Source organism: Cottoperca gobio, chromosome 12 (genome assembly GCF_900634415.1).
Source record: "Cottoperca gobio chromosome 12, fCotGob3.1, whole genome shotgun sequence".
In the NCBI taxonomy this organism is placed as follows: Eukaryota; Metazoa; Chordata; class Actinopteri; order Perciformes; family Bovichtidae; genus Cottoperca; species Cottoperca gobio.
In genome coordinates this window covers 1,332,501-1,357,020 of record NC_041366.1, presented here as the reverse complement: position 1 = coordinate 1,357,020, position 24,520 = coordinate 1,332,501, and the positions used below count along the sequence as shown (strand labels likewise).

At 41.1% G+C, this 24,520-nt stretch overlaps 1 protein-coding gene across 3 annotated transcripts in view; it reads right to left on the bottom strand.

Annotated features, from left to right (window-relative positions):
- Nucleotides 1–24,520, bottom strand: part of shroom3 (shroom family member 3) — a 54,190-nt gene that overhangs the window by 26,091 nt on the left and 3,579 nt on the right. For 2 of the 3 annotated variants that reach the window (XR_003833205.1, XR_003833204.1), the window contains exons 2-7: nt 7,391–7,516; nt 3,956–4,174; nt 2,074–2,399; nt 1,732–1,987; nt 811–866; nt 189–660 (exon numbers count right to left, since the gene is read on the bottom strand). Coding sequence is in view for 1 of the 3 variants with exons in the window: in XM_029444966.1 (XP_029300826.1) it covers nt 189–660; nt 817–866; nt 1,732–1,987; nt 2,074–2,399; nt 3,956–4,174; nt 7,391–7,425 (1,358 nt within the window). In the remaining 2 variants the exon portion in view is untranslated. The remainder of the gene's footprint in view (nt 1–188; nt 661–810; nt 867–1,731; nt 1,988–2,073; nt 2,400–3,955; nt 4,175–7,390; nt 7,517–24,520) is intronic. The other variant, XM_029444966.1, reaches the window with a different exon arrangement.

Here is a 24,520-nt window from a genome sequence, read left to right as displayed (position 1 = left end):
TAGCATCTGGAGCCCAACAACACCTCGACAAATAGCATGAAGTTGTGCATTTAGCAATATGTTGTCAAACATATGACTCTTAGGAACATACTCCAACCAACTACAGCTACAAAATGTTGTACAGCCACTGGTAGGAAGTAATGACACTTAAAGCACAGCTGTTTCTTGAAATACCAGTATAGAATCACCTGTCTGCCTTGTGTGCTTGAGTTCTGAGCTGTGAAGAGGCAGATTGTGAAGAAGTGGAATAGGGGTATAGTGAAGAAATGTTGTTTTGGTATCCATTTTCTGTAGTTGACATCCTTCCATCCCTCTGCTTCTCTGTTGCTCCTTCCTCTCTCCCTTCAACGTCCTGCAGCTGCTGCTGCTGTCGGCTGCTTTCCTTGGCCAGGGTGGGGAAAACTCCCAAGGAGCCCGGCCCGTGGCTGGTGCTGGACATCTGTGGGTAGTGGGGCTCAAGCTGGGGGACGGTGTACATGCCCATTGGCATAATGAGCTGGCCAGACTGAGGGATGGGGCCTGCAGGTCCAGAGGAAGGTCCAGCAAAGGAAGGGGGCTGGGGAAAGCAACCACCCTGTCGAGGCTTTGTGGTGGGGCTGCTCTCTGGACTCTTCTCTATCACTGTGTGGAGCTGACCCTCAGCACCGTACGAGCCTTTAGCTGAAACCACAATAATGATGTCAGTGTTAGTAAGAGTAATGCAGAGCACGATGTTAGCAGAGCTTGTTCTAACTGATATTTTGGTGAAATTAAATGGTGAACCTGGATCCCTAAAATACGTAAAACCATGGAGATAGAACTGAAATATACCTGTACCTGAGGCCACAGGGCCACTGGAGTGATGCCAGGAACCTTTGTGCAGAGACCTGAGTAAAATATATATTAGGTATTTCATTTAAAGTTACATTTCATTTTACACAAGCTTTTCACAACAACAATTTATACAAACTCCATTGTTTTGTTCCATATGTTTTTGATTCACATGGTATCATACTATACTGTACCGTTTCATATTATATTGTACCTTACTGGGCAACATTGTGTTGTACTGGAACATAGTAGATGGTAACATAGCATTGCGTAGCATAGTGCATTGTGTTGTAATAACAATAATATCATATTCAATTGATTCATATTTAATTTAAGCATTTTGTAGCATATTGTATCTATTGTCTCGTTTTATAGCGGAGCATACTGCTCCGTAACATATTGTATTGTTGCGTGATGTATCGTATCATAGCATGACGTGTTATATCATGTCATATCATGTTGCATTGTTACTCCACCTTAGCATAACATAAAGCATTGTATTGTAGCGGCACATATTGTGTTGTATTGTATTATATCACTGCATACTATACCATATGTATAGGGTAATGTATCACATTGTAGTGTAGTCCATCCTCTGCTCCACCATGTATTTTACAACAGAGGTTATTTTTGTTTTTCATTATTCTTTTACATACCTGTATCTGCTACTGTACTTGCTACATGCTAAAATTATACCGTCTCGTCATTTTTACAAAGATACCAGTACCCCAGTTTCATATCTGCTTGTCTCAAAGTTTAAACAAAAGGTAAAACACATTTTGGAACACAAGCTAGGCTGAACGTAGGGTGGACTTTGTGCTCTTGATAGTATAAACCACATAACTGTACATTATCATTGTTATCAGGGTTTATTTTTGGAATAGAATTAATGTTCACCCTGATTTGACAGACCCTACTCACCGTAGAGACCGGGCGTGCTCCAGACTGGACCAGGAGTTTGGTCTCTCGTGGTTCCTGATGGCTGCGTAGCTGTCACTGCGTCTCGGTGGAGCCGGCGCCCCCTTCAGGCTCTCATAGGAGCTGCGACTGGCTGCCGGGCACCATATTGGACCCACACTGTGTCTGTTTGATGCGGGTACACCACCACTACTGCTACCACTACTGCTGCTGCTGCTGCCACTGCTACTGCCACGGTAACAGATCCCACTTACTGAACCTGGAACCAATAGTAAAAAGAGAAGCAATGATGTCATCACATCAAAATTACATTATCTGAAAACTATTACTGAGCAAAAAGTTCACCTTGTAGGTCTTGGCTTTGCCTCGGCCTCACCCCTCCATCGCTATTAGAATCGCTGTTGCGCAGCAATGCGGCGGAGGTGGAGCTGAGCTCTTGATCATGGGATAGGCCCTTCTGGGCATCGCAAACCGTCCGGATGTCACATATGTCAGCTTGCTGCTTCTCTCCACTTCCTTCTTCTCTCTGAGGGACGGTCTCAAGCGAATAAGAGCGCTCTGGGCTGAAGAAAGGGGTGGAGGCGAGGCACTCTGGGATACTGGAGCTGGTAGAGAAGGAGGAGTAGGCAGAGTCTCGTTTGCTGTGGAGGTGGTCGATGCTGTTGGAGGACCTGGAACATGAGACATTAAGATATTTACAGCTGTGAAAGACACATCCTATCAAATGGCTCGTCAAGCTGTACTAAACTACAGCAGTTTCAAAAGGACAATGCATAGTGACCGGTTCATCGTGCAAAATAATCATGCTCCTTCCGTTCTCACTCCTCTAGTTTCTCAGGGGTAAATTGATGAAAATGGTTAACAGGAGATTTAGGACGAGCTAACAACTTGCACCCTACAATAAGGGCAGGACTTTTGAAATGATGCGTGCAGTGACTGCACCCATAGACTGCATAATATATGGACAGAGTCTCAGTGGTATCACCCATAGGTTTCTGAAGAGGCATTCTGAAGCTAAAAGTGGGCGGCTCTGACCGTCGACATCTTGGCAGTGATACCACCGCCTAACTGCCAGCTAATCTAAAAATTGCCATCGTCAGTGGAGTTGAGGCAGGTTCACCCCCAGTTTAGTTGTCATGAATAGATAAATTAGATAAAGAGACCAAAACTGTGGGTGACACAAACAAAGGTTTTTCGTGTGAAACCAAAAAGTCAATTTAGACTTATTTTAGTTTACGCCTATAACTAAAATAATCTAACAAACGTACTTATATAAGGAAAGTAGTTTTGTTGCCTAAACATTAAAAGCAGCTTTGCTGGGTTTTTTTCTTTTGTTTTCTTTTGTAATTTTGTAGGAGACAGCTTTGGAGATGTTTCTCTTTTGATTACCGTATTTTCCGGACTATAAGGCGCACTTAAAAGCCTTTAATTTTCTCAAAAAGCGACAGTGCGCCTTATAATCCGGAGCGCTTTATATATGGATTAATTCTGGTTGTGGTTACTGATCACGAAGCGATTTTGTGTGGTACACGGCGCTCTGTCAAAATGTTTTAGTACGACTTTGGTAAACTACAAAGCCACACCGCTTGCAGCATTACGGCTACCGTAGTCCGCGTCGCGGAGTAATACATACTGTGCTTCACCATAATATTACAGTGTGTGTGTATAAGGACCCCAAAATGGCACCTGTCAAGAGACACGCTTACGACGCGGACTTCAAACTCAAGGCTATCAGTCACGCAGTAGAACATGGGAATAGAGCAGCTGCGAGAGAATTCAACATTAATGAATCAATGGTACGGAAGTGGAGGAAGCAAGAAGATGACCTGCGCCAAGTAAAGAAGACCATTTCGCGGTATCAGACTGTTTTTTTTACGTGTTACAACTGAACAAGGTTGGGAGTTATTGTGAATACGCTCATTAACGTTTGAACAATGTTGAGAGTTATTGTGAACACGTTTAATAAAGTTTGACTGACTGACTTATCTGACTGTTTTGTTTCGCTTAATGCGCCTTATAGTCCGGTGCGCTTTATATATGAAAAAAGATCGAAAATAGACCATTCATTGACAGTGCGCCTTATAATCCAGTGCGCTCTATAGTGCGGAAAATACGGTAAGCTAGACTAGCAGTTTTCACCGGCTTCCAGTCTTTGAGCTAAACTAGGTCAGACAAAACCTGAACCTCTGTACTTTCAGACTGTAACGGCTGAAGGGTGTGAATGAACCTGGCAGAGGACAGCTGGTGGCAGGAGGAGTAGGCTGGGTGGGATCCGCTGTGGGTGTGGTGGCCCAATGGGTGGTGGTTCTGAGCTCCGGAGTTAAGGTGGGAGGACTGAGGAGGGTCCAGGCTCTCCATGCTGCCCCTTGAACTGTACTGGTCCGGACTTTTCCTCAGGTAGCTGCCGCTAGAGTCAAACCCGCCGGACAGGTCGGTGGTCGAGGCACTAAGAGACAGAGACAGAACATTTTAAAATATGCCATAGAGACTCAGACATACAGTACTTTGGCAATGTTGCTAAATCACCACACAGGCTTAAGTAAACCTAAACACAGCTTCGAACTTAAAGCTGACATCAGTATGCTAACATGCACACAATGACCATGGTAACATGCTGACATTTAGCGGGTAATAGTTACTATGTTCACCATCTCAGTTTGACGTGTTAGCATTTACATTAATATTAACATCTACTAATCAGCACTAAACATAAAGTACAGCTGAGGCTGATTTGGATGTCATAAGTTTAGCAGGTATTTCTTTGTCTGTTTTATAAGGTCTGACAGCGCACGAGCATAGAGTAGCACATAGAGTAGCAACACATTAAGTCTGGACTCTCATTATTATATTGTATTTGATACGATTGTTGATATTTGCATATTATTGTATATTTATTGCTAATCATCAAAGTTAATAATTTTCTGTACTGCTTTGGCAATATAAGTTTCTGAACTTTGTTGCCAATAAGGCTTATTTTAAATTGCATTTGAATTGAATTCCTATTTGCTCACATGCTGTATGTAAAGTGTTTTGCTAAATGTCTATTGTCTATGCAAATAATGAAACAGAGAGGAATTTCAATAAACTAAATAAATCAAAATAAATAATAAAATGGGTGTATTCAGACACGATACCAACATGTTCAATTATGTAACCAGGTGCATGTCTGAAAGGGGTTTTATTTGTTCTTGCTGCTGAATGTGCTGTTACCTCACTCTGGATAACTGACTGGAATGTGTGCATGTGTGCATGTGTGTGTGTGTTCGGTGTCTACAGTACGTCACCGTTTGACCCACCAAGTCCTTCAACCGAACACAATGCAATTACTGCTCTGAAAAAGGGGACAGTCTCCATCTGTCTCTGTCTGCATTTCTCTTTTTCTGTGTCAGTAACTTCTCTAAATCTATCTTTTGTGTCAGTGCCCATCTCTTAAGTCTGTACTGTCCGTCTCTGTCCACACTTTCTGTTTCTTAATTCCAGTTGTATTAAAGCAGAGCTGCAGAAATGTTACGACAAACCTTTTATTCAGATCTTCATTTACTATCAGGACACGACAGTCAAGAGTGCACGCGAGTGTGTGTGTGTGTGTGTGTGGCGAGTCAGCACTCTGTGGAATAAGACCATCTGCATTGTGTGTGTGTGTGTGTGTGTGTGCATGTGTGTGTGTGTGTGGGGGGGGGGGATTGATGTTACCATGGGAGACCCATGAGGGGGAAGGGCATCAGGAATGCCCCTTTTTGTAGGCATCGACGTCAATGCCCCGTCCACCCAACACACAGACACACACAGCCACGTCAGAGGCTTTTATTTGCCCTTCATTGCTGTTTAAAAGAAATTGTGATGTAACTTCCTCTGATGACATAAACCTGTTCACCAACAGCTCCACTTCACACAAAAACTACCCAAAAACAATTACGTATTTATGGACCTGTGCAACTGGGATAACTAAATATATCACTTATCACAAAATATTTTTTAGGAGTTAAACAATAGTTAGTTAACCGCCTTTTAAGTACATTTTCTAAACTTTTCAACACTTCTTCTACTTTCTAAAATGTCTTTAATTTTCAAAATGTTCCTCATTTTCTAAAACATTTCACCTTACCAAAATGGTTTTCTAACTTTCCAAAAAGGTTACTCGTTTTCCAAAAATGTCCTTTTTCCAGAAACGTTTCTCACTTACTAAAAATGTCCTCTCTCCAAAAAAATTCTTCACTTAACCAAAATGTTCTGATTTTCCAAAAAATAGTTGAGCCTCCAAGACTTAATATTTTTGTTCAGTAATCACTAATCATTCAATTTAACTATTATATTCTAATGTGTAATAATTAACATTTAGTACCCATTTAACCACATACTGGAAGACATTATGTAAAATCTTGTCTGAGGTCAGTGTGCATTAATTCCTCAGGAAAACTACAAGGCTTTAAAAGATTGGTTGTTGATCATTTCCTTGTGCAGTGGAGGATTGTTTTTTATTGTCATCTGGTGAGTGGACATCAAAAACACATCGATCATCATGGAAACTGTAACTACAAGTTGAAAAAAGTAACAACTGCAGAGATAATTGAATAAGAAATGATTTTAAGCTGGAAGCTGAGATCTGGAAGAAGGAATAATGTGAAGAGCGAAAACTCTGTCTGGTTTCTTGTAGTTTGAGACAAAATGAGACGATATGTCCCTCTGAAAACATGAACTCAGGCCCTCTGACTGATAGAGGCACACAGAATTTTAAATCTCCAAATCTAAGATTCAAAATCTCTCTTCAGACACACAGATAAGTTGATAATATCCTGAGTAGTATAATAAAAGAGATCATTGTGTTTCTTATCTTGTGTTATTACCTTTGTGACTGCAATGTTATTGTCTTCATATCGCCAACTACAAATGTCAACAGATTCTACACGAAAGATGTTATAAATGACTCCAGTGTTTAATATCCTTGACTGGTGCACGTCTGACGTCAAACACAGAAAGTCTGCTAATGGATCGCAGTTCATATATATACGCAGTATACACAGGAGTTACACAAGACATCAAACTAGGTGTAAATAAGTTCATTGTGGCTTTTCTTTTTAGAAGTCCAGCTGCCAGGAATGCCAGGAATGGGCATTCATAAAAATACTCGGCAAATGTAGTGTAAAGGAGAAAACACCCCCAGCGCCCTGAAAATGAATAACTACAGAGCAGCCTCACAAATTTCAACTCAACAAGACATTAAAGGAAAAGTTTGATTGTGCTGATGGAGTATCAATACATGTGTTATAGATGCCAGAAAACTTAATATTCCCATGTTTGACAAAACAAACCTGGAAACAAGAATTAGTGGCACAGGGAGAGGTACGAAGATTCGGTCTATAATGTACACGTTTCTTGTTTTACAAGACCGTAAGATGAATCTCCAATTTGGGCAATCACTGCTAGCAGAATTCCCGGTAATACATCGTCTTTGATACAAATCATTGCAACGGCAGAAATGCCCAGAAAAACACTGAAAAAAAGACAAGTTTGGTTGCATCTCCCTGATTTCCCTCTGGTAGCAACCTGCTGGCTACACAGTAGCTTACCGGCTAGCAAACAATTGATCCAAGGAATTAAAATTGGGGTCAGAGCTAGACCAAGAGCCGAGGAAAATTATATATATATATAAATATAAACTGACCTAGCATGGTAGTTGTGGTGCCAGGCACTGCTCATCGTGTCCGTCCCGCCCCGGTCCGACTGCTGCTGACCTTCACCCAGCTTTGTCGAATGCCATGAGTGAGGACGAGACGCCGGCTCACTGCGTCTGTGGGGTTGAAATGCAAAGAGAGAGTTTGTGTAGTGCAGTATTTGATTCGTGTTTCCAGTACAACAACACATTGTGACGTTAAACATAAAGGAAATAAAACGTAACATGTATGGTCAGCCACCAAGTCATTTTTTGTTACCCCGTCACCTCATCACCAGTGAGAAAAAGAAAACGACGTGTGAAAAACAGAGAGACAACTTGTGTCTATTCTTCCATGATAACTAAACTGAAAGAAAACAATAGGTAAAGCTGTGAAGTGCCAAAGAATCATTTTCTAAAGGAATAGTTTGTCTTTTTGGGAAATACACTTATTTGTTTTTTTGCCGAGTTAGATTAACAGATTTATACCACTCCCATGTCTGTACACATGTAGCTGAACCAGCAGGTGGTTAGCTTAGCTTAGTATAGAGACTAGTTTCAGGTGAAAACAGCAAGCTTAGCTCTGTCCAATATTACAAAATGAAACTTCCCGTTGCCAGGCAACCAGCGGAGACTCCAGGAAGTTGGATCCCATGAAACAACAAATTGTCAGTTTCACACTTCAGATTTCATATGGAATAAAAAACAAGATCTAATGTGTAAATTGATGAGGTTTATGTGCTGACCTGGATATGTGCATGCGCATATGTCCAAATGCTTATGAATGTTTAGAATACTACTAGGCAGTTGTAGTACATTTTTAAAGTTAAATCTGAAACTTTAAGGACAAACAGCATAATCCATATGATTGAGGATATTTAAAAATGCAACAATTTATTGTATGTTGTTTAATTGGTGTGAATGCTGAGTCAGCCTGGACATCAGACATTCTGTCTCTCGCCCCCTCTCACACCCCCAAAACCCTTTCAAAATAAAAGCCCTTTAAAGTAACTATATCTTAACAGGAAGCACAGGATGAGGCTTGTATTTAAAAATAAAAGCCCCCAACCCTCACAGCATGTTAACAGGACCTATGGAAGGACCTCATTTTTCAGAATAAAACCCCCAGGAGATAAAAGGAAACCCCAAACAAGGCAGTTAAAATAAAAGGCTCAAAGAAATACTACAGTATGTCCTAACATTAAGCTCAGGATGAGGCTGACCCCCAACAGTCACTGTATGTTAACAGGAACCTACGGACGGACCTTGTTTAGCAAAATAAAAGTCTCAGAAGACAACTGTATCTTAACAGGGGACTATTCATACTACTTCAGCTGCTTTTTCATGCATTTTCAACTTTTAATTAACCCATTTATTTTTAGTTTAGTCATTTCAACACACCATAAAATATTACATTTGTTTCATACAATATTGGTATTATTCAACTTTTAAAGACAGCAATGCAGTGTAGCGTCATCTTAAAAAAATATATTCCACATCTTTTATACACTATTGGTATTATTCAATCTTTCAATGACATTCATACGTATACAACTGATCCCCACTTTTCTTACTATACCTACTTCTTCACCTTCTTCTTACACATTTAAGCCAGCAACGCAGCGTCAGCTCTTCAGCATCCAGCATTCACACGGCAAATTCTTCAGAAATTGCCTTCACTAGTTCAAGAGGTTATTAATGATGCATGAGGTACTGTAGATGCCCTTCCTGTCCTCAAAATCAATAGATGTCACTGCACAGTCTTTCTCTGCACAGAGTGTTTGTTTTCATCTCCTAAAGATAGTGCATTAGATTCTGCTCTGTTCGCATCAGAAGACACTGAGATTTTGTTTCAACAAAATAAAGAAAAACATAGATTTACAGGCTTGAAGCCACGAGGCAACATAACAACCAGCGTAAATTCTGCACAGATAAATAAATAAAATAAATATTTTAGTTGGTTTTAAACTTATTAAAGTAAAATAAATATGCTTTTTCATGTTATAAGATGAGATGAGGATGACATATCTTTATCTTTCAATTGACCATATTGTTTCATACTTTTAATACCAGAACAGAATAACACATCAACAGGCACTTGAACAGACACTGTTGAGATCATTTGTAAAGGTTAAATCATATTTCCACTGTTTCACTTTGGCCAGAAACTAAGCAAACTGATTGCTACTCTTATAGCTCTAATGAGTGTATTTCCCAACATGTCAAATGATTCCATAAAAAAACAAAGACAATTGTCTTGTACTGTAGAACTCAGAACACACATTTAGTTTGTTTAAAAGGGATGCACTTCCAGTTTTGGACAACTTGTTGATGAACACAAAGCTGCATGTCATGGTTTCTATTTTTAATCATGTTTGTCTCATTCTGCACAGACCCTCATTCACATAACTATTGATGTCTCAAACTGCTGCAGGAAACTACCACTGAGTTTATTATCAGAGCTGGAACCAGAGAACGGATCATTTCAACAATAAATACATTGCATTAGCCTTTTCACATTAACAAGCTAGGTCTTTATTTCTAGTTTGCCATGTTTCATAATACTTTATTATATTTTAGTGAGAAGCCTCCCTGCTTTCTCATCTGTATCCATTTGGATGTGCTGTTGATGCTGCTTTCTGTTAATAGAAACTCAACATGTCCTCCATGTTGTCTTGATCATTTTGTCATGTCATACTCACCACTCTGTTGCTCTCAGTTTGAAAAATAAAAGAAACACTCATTCAATAAATATTCACTTCCACTTTGTTTGTTATTTCCAATGTTAAGAAACGGTTAACGAAACTCAACACTTCCTGTGCAAATGTTTGACATTAAAAGCCTTAAAGTGGCTCAAAGGGCATAATTCCTGCTTCTCCTGGTCAGCTTTTAATGCAAATCAGTCATTGGAGGTGTTGACTTTCATTGATGATATCTTAAGCAATAATTTAATTTAATACAAGTAACAGAGACTACAAATAATAAGTGAATGAACGCAGCATATGGTTAAAAACTAGATAGTATGAGACGACTCATTTTTACTGATTAATTTTTTCTGTTTCGTTCATATGATAATATTTCTGACATCACCTTCATTATTTGAATGTGTCATCTCACCAGTCATGATAAGAGAGAACTTGATTTGCATGGCGGTTACAATTAACTTCCCTCATCTTTGTACGATTGTACATGTTCTGCTGCTCTGTATTTATCCACACAGATAAACAGGAAAAGATTGTATCTGAGTAAGTAGGAGACAGAGACATGAAAGCCTGCATGTCTGTGAACCCCAGAAACCTTGGTAATGACAGGACGTGACTGGAATACCTCAACACGTTATCATCACTCTTACACATGTGCAGATATTCACCCTCTTTATCAGCTCTCAGGGGACTGGCTTAAATACAGTATGGTATGATTTGGTGGAATTTGAAATCCAAGTCTAATTTTGAAGCCTGGACCAAACTAATGCACATACCCATACTCAGCCCTGCATTCCCAAAGTTATGTCAAAAACATAGAACAGTAAAATCCCCAAAAACTAATGTCACTGAACTACCTCTTTAATCAAATCACACACATTTCTATTCGAACTTCTTTTAATAATTAATGTAATGACAAATGTAATATTTTCACTTCCATTCACTGAGTCTCCCCTGAAACTGGTAGGAGCCTCACTTTGACAACCTCTGTTTTTGCCTATTTGTCTTTCTGTTTTAATGAATCACGATCAGCCACATGTTTCAGGTTGTGCTATTAAAGTTCATGGATTGGAATTTTGGATTGAGTTACAATAAGCCCCTCAAACTGTTTCCTATGCAAAGAAGAAATACAAAAATCTAAACTATATGTTAGGGGTGCCCAAAAGGTCGATCGCGATCGACCTACAAATGTAATGTGGGTAGATCGCGTGCCGTTAAAAAGAATAGACATATATATTCCCGCGCCCCCAGAAATGTTTTGTTTTTTTCTTGCCTTGCGCATTCACCACTGTTTCGCTCCTGCACACACACCTAAAGTAGAGACAGAGCGGAGGAAAGGAGAGGAGTGAACTACGCACCAGCAACCCCCCCGTCGCATAAACCGTCGAAAGCATCCCCCCCCCCCCACAGGTAGATCACTTTGACCTGGTCATTTCAAAAGTAGCTCATAAGCCCAAAAATTGTTGGCACCCCTGATCTATGTTAACTCATTTACTTCTGTATTTTAAAGTAAAATCCGCCTCTAAACTATTTCTTCACCCTCCCTGTGTTTCGGACTTGAACTAAACATGGTACCTGTTTTACCTGGAGGTAAACCTGAGGACTTTGGAGATGAGGCCGGTCGCCAAGCTGCTGACGTTGGCCTCTGATGGCGACCGACACAGTGCCCCGTCAGACCGGCCCAGCTCGGCTTTCTTCTGCTTCTTTCGGAGCTTCCTGCGGTAGAACGCCTCCAGCAGCTCCATAGCTTCAATTTGGTCCACTTTATTGTACTTACGACTGCTTTCTCCTTAACTTTACTCTTCTTGTCTAACTGTTTCGTCTTCTTTTAGAAAATCCCAGAAAGTTCCATTTCCACGTCCTGTACAGTGAGCTGTTTGTTTGATGTTTCCTTCTAGAACGCTACAAGAAAATCAATGTTCTCATTTACACAGAACTCTACTCAACTGTTCCCTTACATACGTATAAGAGTACTTCCAAAAGCACTTGTTCTATCATGAGATCTACTCTGCTCCATACTTCATTACACAACTTGGACCTTCATTTATCTTTGTTTGCGATATCTTTTCTTAATTCTTGCTGTACGTTTTCCTTTTTTTACCTTTAAGGTAAAAAAAACCTCCTTTACTCTCCTTCCTGCTTCTACTCAAATAAAACACAAATGAACACCATCTTTCTTTGTGAAATGCATCTCTAATGCTGCAGTCCACTGTTAGCTGTCTCCTTTGAAAAAGTTGCAACCCTGCTCCCGAATTTTCTTTGTTCAGCTACTCCTCTTTTCCATCAAAACTCCATTGAAGAGACTTGTCACTACTGATCCCGTCTCTACCACCCTCTGATGTGTCCCTTTGCTTCAGTTCCAGTCTGAGGCTGGCTGGTCAGATCAAGTCAAATTGCGTTGGTCCCCGAGCTCATTAAGTAAATTAAGCAATTAAGCACCATTAGGCCGTATGATAAAAGCATGAAGTAAACATCCTTAGCCCGGCTTGGTCTGGATGGTAGCTGTTGTTAGTGTGGTGTGTGTGTGTGTGTGCGAGAGAGAGAGAGAGAGAGAGAGAGAGAGAGAGAGAGAGAGAGGAGGGGGGAAAGTAAAGAGGGACGGAGGGTATAAGATAGTGAGAAAGAATGAGTAGCAAGAAAGGGAGGGAGGATGGAGGGAGATAAGAGTCGTTAGGGAGAAGATACTGAGGAATGAAGCAACTGGAAAACTGATACATAGAACATGAGGAAATGTTGAGAGAGATAAAGGAATGGGAGGATAAGAAGAGAATGACTTGAGGAGGGGTGAGATCTAAAGAGGAAGCATGAAAAGGTAGGACGGAGGAACAGAACAGTGAGAAGGAGGAGGATGGAAGAGCAAGAAGAGTGTAGACACAAACAAGGAGAGAGTTACTGAAAACAGTGGATAACTGAGCAGATTTTTAAGCCGCTGGGAGAAATATGTCTCATGATGCAGCATGTGCCTCTACAGTAAACAATGAACGACTGTTATCGATTGTTAGATTATCATTGCTTGACGGACTGGAGACAAAAAACAAGGGCAAAGGTATTGTCAAATACTGATCTGTATTGGGCAAGTTACTTGACAAATGTAAAAATTGACTTTGTTATTGATTACTTATTAAAACAAATATTCTCCTGAAGGCTGCAAAGCTGTGCAGCCCCAGTTTCATCATAACACACACACACACACACACACACACACACACACACACACACACACACACACACAGTTGTATGTGTTGATGTTAGTGATTACAGATAATAACCTGCCATCGGCCTCCTGCCGTCCTGTTACCCATCACTCTTTGTGTCTGTGTTTCGGAACCCCTTGTCTTTGCGGAATGCAAGGGGTCTCAAACTCAATTTACCTGGGGGCCGCTGGAGGTAGAGTCTGGGTGAGGCTGGGCTGCATCAAATATTCCACAAAAAAAGGGTTTCAAGTATTTAAAAAAAAAGTACAACTGATCCATCTTCTCAATCTTTAGTAATAACAGTTCAGAACATGAACGGTTCTTCAGAACATATGCTTCTCTAACCTACTCCTTGCTGCCAGAGACCTGGCAGCGCTTCCTCTTACACAGCTGAGCCACATTTGGCTTGAGGGAGGAAGCAATTGAGACCCTCAGTATGGCTTGGTATGTTCATCAGTAAGTTTGGACCTGTACTTTGACTTATTAAAGTTTATGGTGGAGAAGAGCTTTTCACACAGATATGTGCTCCCAAAAAGTCACATGGTCCGCTTAAACATCCTGGAAAGCTCAGGGAAGGTGGGGGGCAATTCTCTCAAAAATTGTCCAAGCTTGTCTGCTTTTCCACTCACCTCCCTGAACTTGGCTTTGAGTTCAGAGAATTGAACTGCAGGTCAATGAGTTCCATTTGAAGCACAGGAGGGGCATCTTGCACATCGAAGGAGAAGGGGTCAGCAAAAATTAGAAAATTGTGTGTCTTGAAGTCTGCAAACCTGTGATCAAATTCCTCCTATAGCTTTACAATGGCATCAGCATACTTCTCACCACTGAATGGTGTGCCCACATCCATGAGTGCCTTGCATGCTGGGAAATGGCAGAGGTTTGTCTGAGAGAGCTGGGCTTTCCATAACACAAGTTTTGTGGAGAATGCTCTGACGTTGTCATAGGCAGCACTGACCAGCTGCCCCTGGCTTTGTAATTTCTTGTTCAGTACATTCAGCTCCTGTGTGATGTCAACAAGAAAAGCTAAGTCCATGAGCCATTTGGGATCACTTAGCACAGGAACAACCATCCCATCCTTCTCCATGAAGGCTTTCACTTCTGCTCTCAACTCATAACACCTCTTCAAGACGTTTCCCCTGCTGAGCCAACGTACCTCGGTGAAGTAGAGCACAGCCTCATATGCTGACTCTATTTCCTGCAAAAAGGCGCGGAACTGGCGATGCTTTAAGCCCCTGGATCTGATATGGTTGATGCATTTCACAACGACAGACATCACATTGTCAAACCTCAGGCATTTGCTGCAAAGGGCCTGCTGATGGATAATGCAGTGTAGAGCAATGGCCTCCTCCACACCCTCATCTCCCAGTTTTCTTTGAATAAGTGTCACCAGTCCATTTACCTCCCTGTCATTGATGGCGCTCCGTCGGTTGTTATTCCAGCAAACCTCTTCCATGGCAAACCGGCATCCACAATGGCATCACACAGCTGGCGGAATATTTCCTGAGCGGTTGTCTGGCCATGCATTGGAATCACTGTGAGCAACTCCTCCATCATTTCAAAATTGTCGTCAACACCGCGGACATACATTGCGAGCTGCGCAGTGTCAGTGATGTCTGTGCTCTCATCAAGAGCGACTGAGTATGCACGGAAATGTTTGGCTTTCTCACGCAGTTGATCACGCAGTTGATGTTACCCGACAGGTCAGACATGCGCTCTGCCACTGTGTTGGCTGAAAGGCTAATGTTGCTTAACTGAGCCTTCTTTTCTGGACAGACTATACTTGCAGCCGGTAACATGCACTTTTTGCTGAACTCGCCATCTTTGAATGGCTTTCCCGCCTTAGCAATCATCTCACTAACCACGTAGCTAGCTTCGACTGCCGCATCACTCTCTTTGCTTGCTTTCTTGAAAATATCTTGTTGCCTCAGTAGACATGTTTTAAGATTGGCGACCCGGTCCTCTCTCTCATCTCCCTGGTATTTTGCATACTCCTCAGCATGTCTAGTTGAGTAATGACGTCTGATGTTGTATTCCTTGTGCACCGCAACTTTCTCTGTGCATATAAGACACGTCAGGATGCCCCTGTGCTCAACAAACAAATATTCCGTCTCCCACTTTTCCTGAAATTGTCTGTGCTCGTCGCCAACCTTTCTCTTCACGGCAGGTTTTGACAAAGACATGACTGGGGCTGGGTGACTCAGCTCAGGCTGTCACGAGCCTGAGCTATGGTAGCCTATAAGTGATAAAAAAATATAAAACGCCCAGGGCAACGACTTGTGCAACGACTCAGCAAAAAGGTGCGTATGAGAAAAAGGTGCGTATGAGAAAAACGCGCGGGCCGCACTAACACTACACTTTGATGTCAAGTAGGGGGCCACAAAATATCGTTTAGCGGGCCTCAATTGGCCCGTGGGCCACGAGTTTGAGACTCTGCTGTAGAACATCTTCAAGTACTTCCAGAACTTTAAGGAGTTCTGGGACCCAATCTAGAGTCCATGTCTCTGTGTATGTTAGGTCATTTATTTTTTTTGTTTTATTGCTTAGTTGTCTCTTAGCCAGTGGTGGAAAATGTATTCCGAATCTTAAACACTAAACTAACGGGACCTGTAACTCAACTCTAAGCTGAAGGGGCCAAAAAGCTTACATTAAGCTAACAGGACTAAAAAGCTAACTCAGGGGTCACCAACATTTTTGATACTGAGAGCTACTTCAAGGGTACTGAATAATACGAAGGGCTACTTCTTTGATACAAACTTCCTGAATAACATAGTTGCACGGTTCACATTTAATGATAGTATTATCATTAATAATAATAATCATAATAAATATTCATATATGTGAAGAGACTGTCTGATCACATGTTAATGTTAATTATTCCTCACAATGATTATTAACAATTATTTACCATGGTAGGAAACACAGATATATTTAAACATGCAACATTATTTAAATCAAATCAAATCAAATCATTTTCAAATTTGATTTGATTTGAACATTATTTATTTATGTTCTCAATCTATTTCAACATTTGAAAGTCAGAGTTATCACATCTCTGATATTTTTGTAAATATCTTTATTGACAGTTTTGTATGAATGAGCACATTTGTAGCATTTGGTTCAAAATCACACCGGCTATATTTTAGTACAAAGTATCACTTCTGTAAAAACATTAAGGAAATTATTAACTGTCACATCTTCAAATCATATCCTGTTTGTACAAACCACTAACTTTGTAACATCAGAGAGAGTGGAGATCACATCGGAACCTTTCTTCTAGTCTTAGAACAGTGTTTTCAATAACATCATTGCACCTTTCAAGACCTCTCCGTCCGAAAAGGCTTTCTTGTACTTTATTTAAAATGAAGCTTCCGTTGCTTTTTGTGACTTGTTCACCGGCCTGGTGAAAAGAGATGCTGCTGCCAAAGCTGCTTTAACTCACAGCTTGTTCTGCTCGCAGTGCTGCAGGTGGGTAGTTAGTTAGGTAGTTAGTTAGCATGGTAGTTTTTGTGACACGTACTGAAGTGTCTCCACAATATACCGCTTTGTCGCCCCGCAAATGAGACATACACACTTTTCTTTGACTGTTGTAAAAAAGAATTCTTCCTCCCAATCATTGTGAAAATAGTTAGTTTTCTTTCGCTTTTCTGCCATGTTTAGTGTAGAAAACGCACCTAGCGCCCCATCGTAGCTGCTCCTGCTAGCTTGTCTCAGCGAAAAGGGAAATAGATAGATAGATACTTTATTTATCCCGAGGGAAATTCAGGAGATTTAGCTTGCGCGTGGTATTGAATTCTGACCCCTACAGGGTTAGGGTTCATTCATTTTTCATTTTCATTTTTTTTATTTTATATTCAATATTTTCATTTTAAAATAAAGAATAATTCAAGTGTTATTAATTTTTTTTAAAACTGCAAAACAATTAAATACAAATTTTAGACGGAGCTCCATGGTGACTAGTGCCATCTTTAGAACATGCCCTGTGGGCGACTCACGTAGTCCCGCGTTGGCTACCTCTGCACTTTTTTTAAAGATTCATGACTTTCTCTCAATCTTTATCATTCAAGAAAGACAACTGACAATAATCTGCATGCTTGCAGAAGGCTAAAAGAAACTGATATTTTGGAAGGTCCTCTGTGTCCAATACAATTTTAGCCTAGTACTTTACTGGAAGCTGAGGGAAAACTGCTAGCTTGGCTCTATCCTAGAAAACCTTACCAACAATCAAAACAGTAATGTAGAAATGTGAGACATTATGGTTGTAGCAGCAGTAAGGATTGGAGATATTGTAATGGACTTATTGCTTGCACTTTGTCCCTGGGGGGAGGGGCGGTGTCGCCTGCTCACTGCGTGACTGCCGTCAGAAGCATGGAAAGGGCGAACCCCTACGCTCGTAATTTAGCTTCCCCATACCTGATGGTACAGCTCATGGAGGAATTGTACGTTCTCCTATCTTATATCCCTCCACTTATACTTCTCAGTGACTTCAACATCCAGTCAGAGAAGTCAACAGACTTATTAGCTCTCCTCTCCTCCTTTGCTCTCTCCCTGTGTCCATCCCCACCTACTCACAAAGTTGGCAACCACCTCATAATCATTAGAAACTGCTCTACCTCGAACCTCTCTGTAACCCCGCTTCACATCTCTGATCACTTTTTCATATCCTATTCTCTCCCCCTCCCCCCTCTCCCAATCAACAAACAAACCTAACTCCCCTAACACTGTACCTGTCCTAACCTTCGCTCCCTCACTCCCTCCTTCCTCTCTTGCCTCAGCTGTCCTCTCGGCCCTTCCTTCTCCTGACTCCTTCTCACTCATGCTTTGCAACTCTGCCAACTCTGCCACAGACACTCTCCTCTCTACTCTGTCCTCCTCTCTGCCCCATAATAAAAAATAGAATGAAATATAAAGAGCAGTGCCAGAGGATGAGATGGGAAAGAAAAATGTAGGCAGGATTGGATTCATGCTAGGAGCTACTTATGAAGTGCTTTCATTCCCCCAACATCTTAGTAAATGGATAACCAACATGTCCTTTGTGTTCAGGTATAGCCTCACATTCTGTCGAAGTGTACAACAATTATGAACAGGTAAGTATGGTAAGTACAGATGTAAGTCAGCAAAAGGAAACAGGAGACAGCTACCATTAATCTAAGGGCTCTGCAGACTGAGGTCAACATGTCGTCTGCAGCAGGCAGACCTCAGTTCATTGACTGCAGTTCACTTTTGATCCTGGACTTGATGATGTTACATCATGGATGCTGGAGTCAACACTGGAAGCAGAATCAAACCAGAGTGTAAATTGGCCGTAACTTGAGTGTTTTTCCACCCATTGAGTAACACTGTCCTCCCACAGTGTTTGACTTGATATTTACTTACAGTATAACACTTGTAACATTACTGCCAGCAAAATACCTCCGCTAATTAAATTAACTAGAGCAGTGCCCCTTCGGGATATGCTTGTACCACATCACCGGTAACGTAATGAGTTATTTTGTGAAAGAAAACATACAAAGACATCCTATACAGTAGTGGCCGTTAGCGGATGTATCTGCACTGTTGTGTGGATTTTGATGTGCATCTATAGCGCATGTGCTAGCCAAAGTTCAGCCAGGCGGGCTGGGTTTTTGCAGTTTTCTACAGAACCGCTGATCCAAATAACGTTGCACATTGCACTCCCTCAGGTCCTAAGCAACACATACGCCAAGCGTGAAGTAAATTGGTCCGAGGGTTGGCGAGATAATCGAAACTCAGATGCACACACACCCACACCCACACACACACACACACACACACACACACACACACACACACACACAGAGACGTCTGTCAATAAAGTATGATGTTCTACTTTATAACCGCAGTGGTTAGCCTATGTCAAAGCAAGCAACAAAAATAGGCCTATATAGAAATGTATAAATCAGATAAGTGTATTTGTTTCTGACTGTGAATAGCTGACTTCCGACTAGAAGTGGATTCAGTTATTTGGGGGCCACGGGCAGGCACCCTCTTGCTTTACTTTTCACTGGAAATGTTGTATTGGCAGTGGTAGAAGACTACTTAAAGCTTTTTTTCTTAAGTAAATCTATTAACTATTAATACTTTTGTATATATTGTTCATTTTTTATATATTTGACGATTAGCACCTACGTACCACAGCAAATTAGGTAGGTGAAAACTTACATGGCAATAATAAAGATTCTGATTCTTCTGATTCTAAAACCTCTAATACAGCACAGGTAAAGCCCTGCATTCAAATGTTTACTTCAAGTGAAGAGTGAAAGAGGCATTATCAGCACAATGTACTTACATTTACTGAACGTCTGTTCAAGGTGAAGCTTTCAAATCTAGTAAAATGCAACTTCTCTGTCAGATACTACAATGATTTTCTCTGAAGTGGTAGTATACAGTAAGTAGTATACAGTTGAGTTGCATTTTTTTTAGGTTCTTTCGGAGCTTTTTGTAAGTTATTTCAGGTTACAATGAGTTAGAATAGTAACAAAGTTAAATATTTCTCATATCTAAACATCATAATACATCAATAGCTATTTGGGGCACTTTCAGTTGGGGCCCCCGGGAGGTTGCCTACCTTGCCTAATGGGAAAGTCTGCCCCTAGCATTTTTTTGTATTTCACCGTTGTTTCTGACTGTGAGTAGCAACGACTTGGATGTGTGTCACAACAATGTCATGGCAGGTGTATTGCTCAGGACCCCCAAAAGTGCAGTGTTGAGTGTGAAGTGGTTTGGATGAATGGTTTTCATGGCAAACCCTGGAGCCATTTCTAGTGAATGGCTGAAAGAGTTGCTTGCTAAAATGAGGTAGCTGAGTGGGATTATTTGGCTGTCGATTGGTGGGTTGAGCTGTTTGTTGCCAATAATAGCAGCATGGTGTTAGCTGGTGATATTGTTGACAAAAGTGAATATAAATGGCTATGAAGGGTTGTTTTTGAGTGTGTGGAGCCCAACTCAACGAAACACCAGTTAGTAGCTGTGTCTCAATTCAGGGGCTGCATCCTTCGGAGGCTGCATTTGTATACTGTAAAATGGGGAAATGGTAAAATGGTAAAAAGGTAAAAATTGTAAAATGGTGTCCCATTTCGGAGACTCCTTCAAATGCAGCCGACAAATGCGGCCTTCTTTTCCCGGATTTGGAGGATATATCTGATGGATCCCTCAAGACCGCACGTATCCCAAGATTTATTGCGCGCCCAGAGAAGTTCTTTTCTGACGAAAAATGGTGGCCCCCGACCCAGCAGAAAATGGATATACTTGTAAATGTAAGTATTGGGTTTCAACTCGCTCGAATAGCTAACGATACAAATGTTATCAAAGGACCATAAAACATAAGGTTTTCGGTAAAAGGATGAAGTTACGGGACGTTAGCGGCGATGCTAAGCTAGCTGCTAGGAGCTGCTGTACGATGCAGCTTGGCTGCTGGCATCCGACCTAAGTTAGCGTTGAAAGTAGAACTTTTAAGACCTTAACTTTCAAACCTAAGAGTTTTAAATGTTGATTTATATTTTACATAGATTGCGGCAATTGTATAGATGATTTATACTTCATATTACCTGCTTAGTTTTCTGACAGTTGAATATCCCTTAAAGTCCTGTGCAATCGTTCAGATTGATTATACATATTTTATTATTTATAATATGTGTACTTATTTTGCAACTTAATCTGCTTTTGTTTAGTGGTGTATAGCTAAACTTGTTTTGTTTTGTTTTAGGGAGTAGGAGACGGAGGCAGAAGAGAGGAGAGCAGGGAGAGGATGGAGAGTAGGGAGAGGATGAAGAGCAGGGAAAGGATGGACAGACTATTCTCTCTGCTGGAGAAACTTGTTGACAAATGAAATGTAAATGAATTGAAATAAATAATATACATAATGATGAATATATTGTGTATTTAATTTACATGAACTATAAATGAAATTTTTTGAAAACTTAATTGATTTCAAGGTTCAAGAATAATTTATTTTGTACATATGATTCATTAATTTAGAAAAGGGATTATTTAATTTAGAAAACTACCTATCATGAAATAATAATAATGAATGGAAATGAATGATCGAAAAATTGAATGATTATTATAAACAGAAAAGTATTATAAAACAATAAAACAATATTAAAGTAAATACAGATAAAGTTTGCTGCTGGACTTGGATGGGCTGCCACAATAAAGCCCCTGGTGTCTCCTGATGCATCATCTGAGGGGGGTCTCCAGAGTGTGTATGAGATGCCCCTCCACTGTCTAAAATACATTATCGCCGGTGATAAAGTATATCTTCAATCAAGATTGAAAAGAAAAAAAGAAAAGTATTATTTCTGGTTCCGTTCTCTGGGAAAAAATGCTAAAGTAAGCCACCAACTGCGCTTGATAACTTCTGAGAGTTGTTAGGCGACGGGAGCGGCAAAAGGTAGGTGGTAGAACAGCTGGTGACATACCAGGAAATCCCCCGTAACCGGACCATCTCATTTCGTAGACTGCGAAGGCTGAACCGAGGCCTCCAAAGACCGCGAAGACTGCGTCCTCCGAAGGCTGCAGCCCCTGAATTGAGACACAGCTATTGAGAGGCTGCCCACCTCACGACACTGTAGACTTGCCTGCACTCTTATACTCACAGACAAATTCATTTTGATACCATGTTTGTTTATTTGGAAGGACAGGTCATGGGGCATGATTCCAGAAAGATATCTTGTACAAGAGGCTAATGAGTGGCTATAAGACTAGTGTAATAAGTTACAGTGAGGTCTGTAAGCCAGTGGGGCCGGCCACTGTACTTTAACCTGAGCAGATACAATGTAGATGTCAGGCCGGGTCAAGCTACCAAGTATCTGCTCTTTGCTTCGGCGAATGTAAAGGCCCTGACAAACCAAGCTTACTATCGGCCGTAAATCAATGTCGTGGCGTTGGTGAGCGCCTGTCGTCTAGTTTTTAGCGGTTTAGTTTTTGCATTGTGTCCGTCTGCACTTTTTGGCCCTGCTGACAGGCTCTGATTGTCTGTTCAGCTTCAGCGAATCAGTGCACGAGAAACTGACGTGAGGAAAACAAACAAACGACTAAAGTCAAGACACACGGAGTCTCTTTTCATTTTGCATCTTCATCTCATCTGATCATTTAAAAACTTGAATATTTTCACAACGACAACAACGTCTGGAATGAAGCTAAGTGCTGCTTTGTGTTAATGTGTGTAGCACAACAACGGCTTGTATATTTACTAGGGCTGTCGAATTAACGCGTTAATTTCGATTAATTAATCACAGAAAAAATAACGCGTTAAAAATATTAACGCAGATTAATCGCGCTCCTAGATGCCCCTGACTTTTGGTCCAACAGCACGGAGCACGGAGCTCTGACACCCGTCCCCTGCGCCCGTCGCACGGAGCTCAGAAAGCACGGAGCACGGAGCTCTGACAATGACCACTGTAACCTCTTCAAGGACTCCTGGAACTTTCTCAAGGACCGCTGAGACCATCATCATGGACATCCAATATATGCAGACACTCAAAATGAACACGGTCTAGAGAGATTCTTGCTGGCTAACAGGTGTATGTTTATACTCTATAACAGGACACATAAAATATCCAAATAGTTTAAAAGTTTAACCACAGATTTAAATCAGAGCTCATGTATATTAAACTGCAGGCAACCATAGCAACAGTACTATAACTAACTATGTGTGTGTAAGGGAATTTGTTTGTATTGTGCATGTGTGTGTTTTGTGCACGCCATGATGTCGTTTTAGAAAAATGTGGTGATTCAACTAAAGAAACATCTGAGGAGACGAGACGAGACGGGGAAAAGAAAGGAGGAGAGGAGGAGGAAGAGAAAAGAAGGAGACCAGGGAGAGGGGAAGGAAAACAGGAAGAAGAGGAAAGGAATAGAGGAAAAGTGAGGAGTTGGAACAGGGAGGAGATGAGGAGAATGAGGAGTGGGTAGGACAGGAAAGGAGAAGAAAGGAGAGGAGAGGAAAGGAAAAAAGGGCAAAAGAGAAGAAAAGGAAAGGAAATAAGGAGTCAGAGAAAGAGGCTGTGTGTGTTTATAAATCAGTCTGTGCTCTCATAATAACACCCAGCCTCATGGGGCTCTGAGGGCCAACTTCCTGTTTTTTGACCAATAAGAGACAAGCAATACCCCGCTCTTCCCCCCTCTTCTCTCCTCAGTGGTATCTGATAACCACCCAGAGCCCATGGGATTGTGGGAGAATAGAGTCATTCTGCCAGTTTATCTGACTCAATGACCCAACAGTAGAGTACATTCTAATGACTCTGTTGTTTCAATCACCTGATTCAAGGCACTTTAGCAGGACACCTAGCTGAGAACTAACTTTAAATCCGCAAAATGTTTAATGTAACTGCTCGGTTACCCTTCCAAAATAAAAGTATTGTGTATATCGTGGAGCTAAGAAACCAGGAATCAAGAACATTGTTTTCAAACTTCACAGTTTCAAAATGTTTCAAGGACTAAAGAGTTTTGGAACTATTGTAAGTTAAGAGCCCAACTCTTTACTGACAGGTTTACACCTTGAATAACTAGACACAAGAAAAGTCAACCAGAATATATGTATATAGTCACACTAGCACCCCTCTGAGGCTGTGATGTTCATTACACACACACACACTAACACTACACACACAAAAAGTACTCAAGGCCTGCCCTCCATATTAGGATAAAACTGGCTGTAGCAGAGTGTCAGTATTTATAGACTGATGATCTTATCCACACAACACTATAAGAGAGAGATGGCAAAAGTGTGTTGAACCATGAAGCTAAATTGGATGTGCAGGCTCCATACGTTCACACAACATAACAACAACAAAACATGTAGTTCACACTCAGGTTGGCATTACAGAGTCTTGTAATATCTTTTCAAGCCTTGGTAACAGTGGTTACAGAGCTTCTACCTACACTGTCCCTGATTAGATTCCAGACCTGGGACCTTTGTTGCTCATCCGTTTGAATTATATTATGGCTTAAAGTTACACATTATAAGGGCCGCGGTTACTTTCAGTAACAGGTGGGTGCCGTCTCAGGTTGTTAGCCGCTTGCTGTCTGCTCTGCTGGGTCACCCAGGACCGTCTCAATTTCAACAAGGATGCCCATTTTAGATTAACCGGGAGGTAGATGGGGGCGTCACTGCCAAGATGGAGACGGTCGGAGCCGCCCACTTTGAGCTTCACAACGGCTCTTCAGAAACATATGGGTGACGTCACAGAGACTACGTCCATATTTTACAGTCTATGGTTGCATGTTCC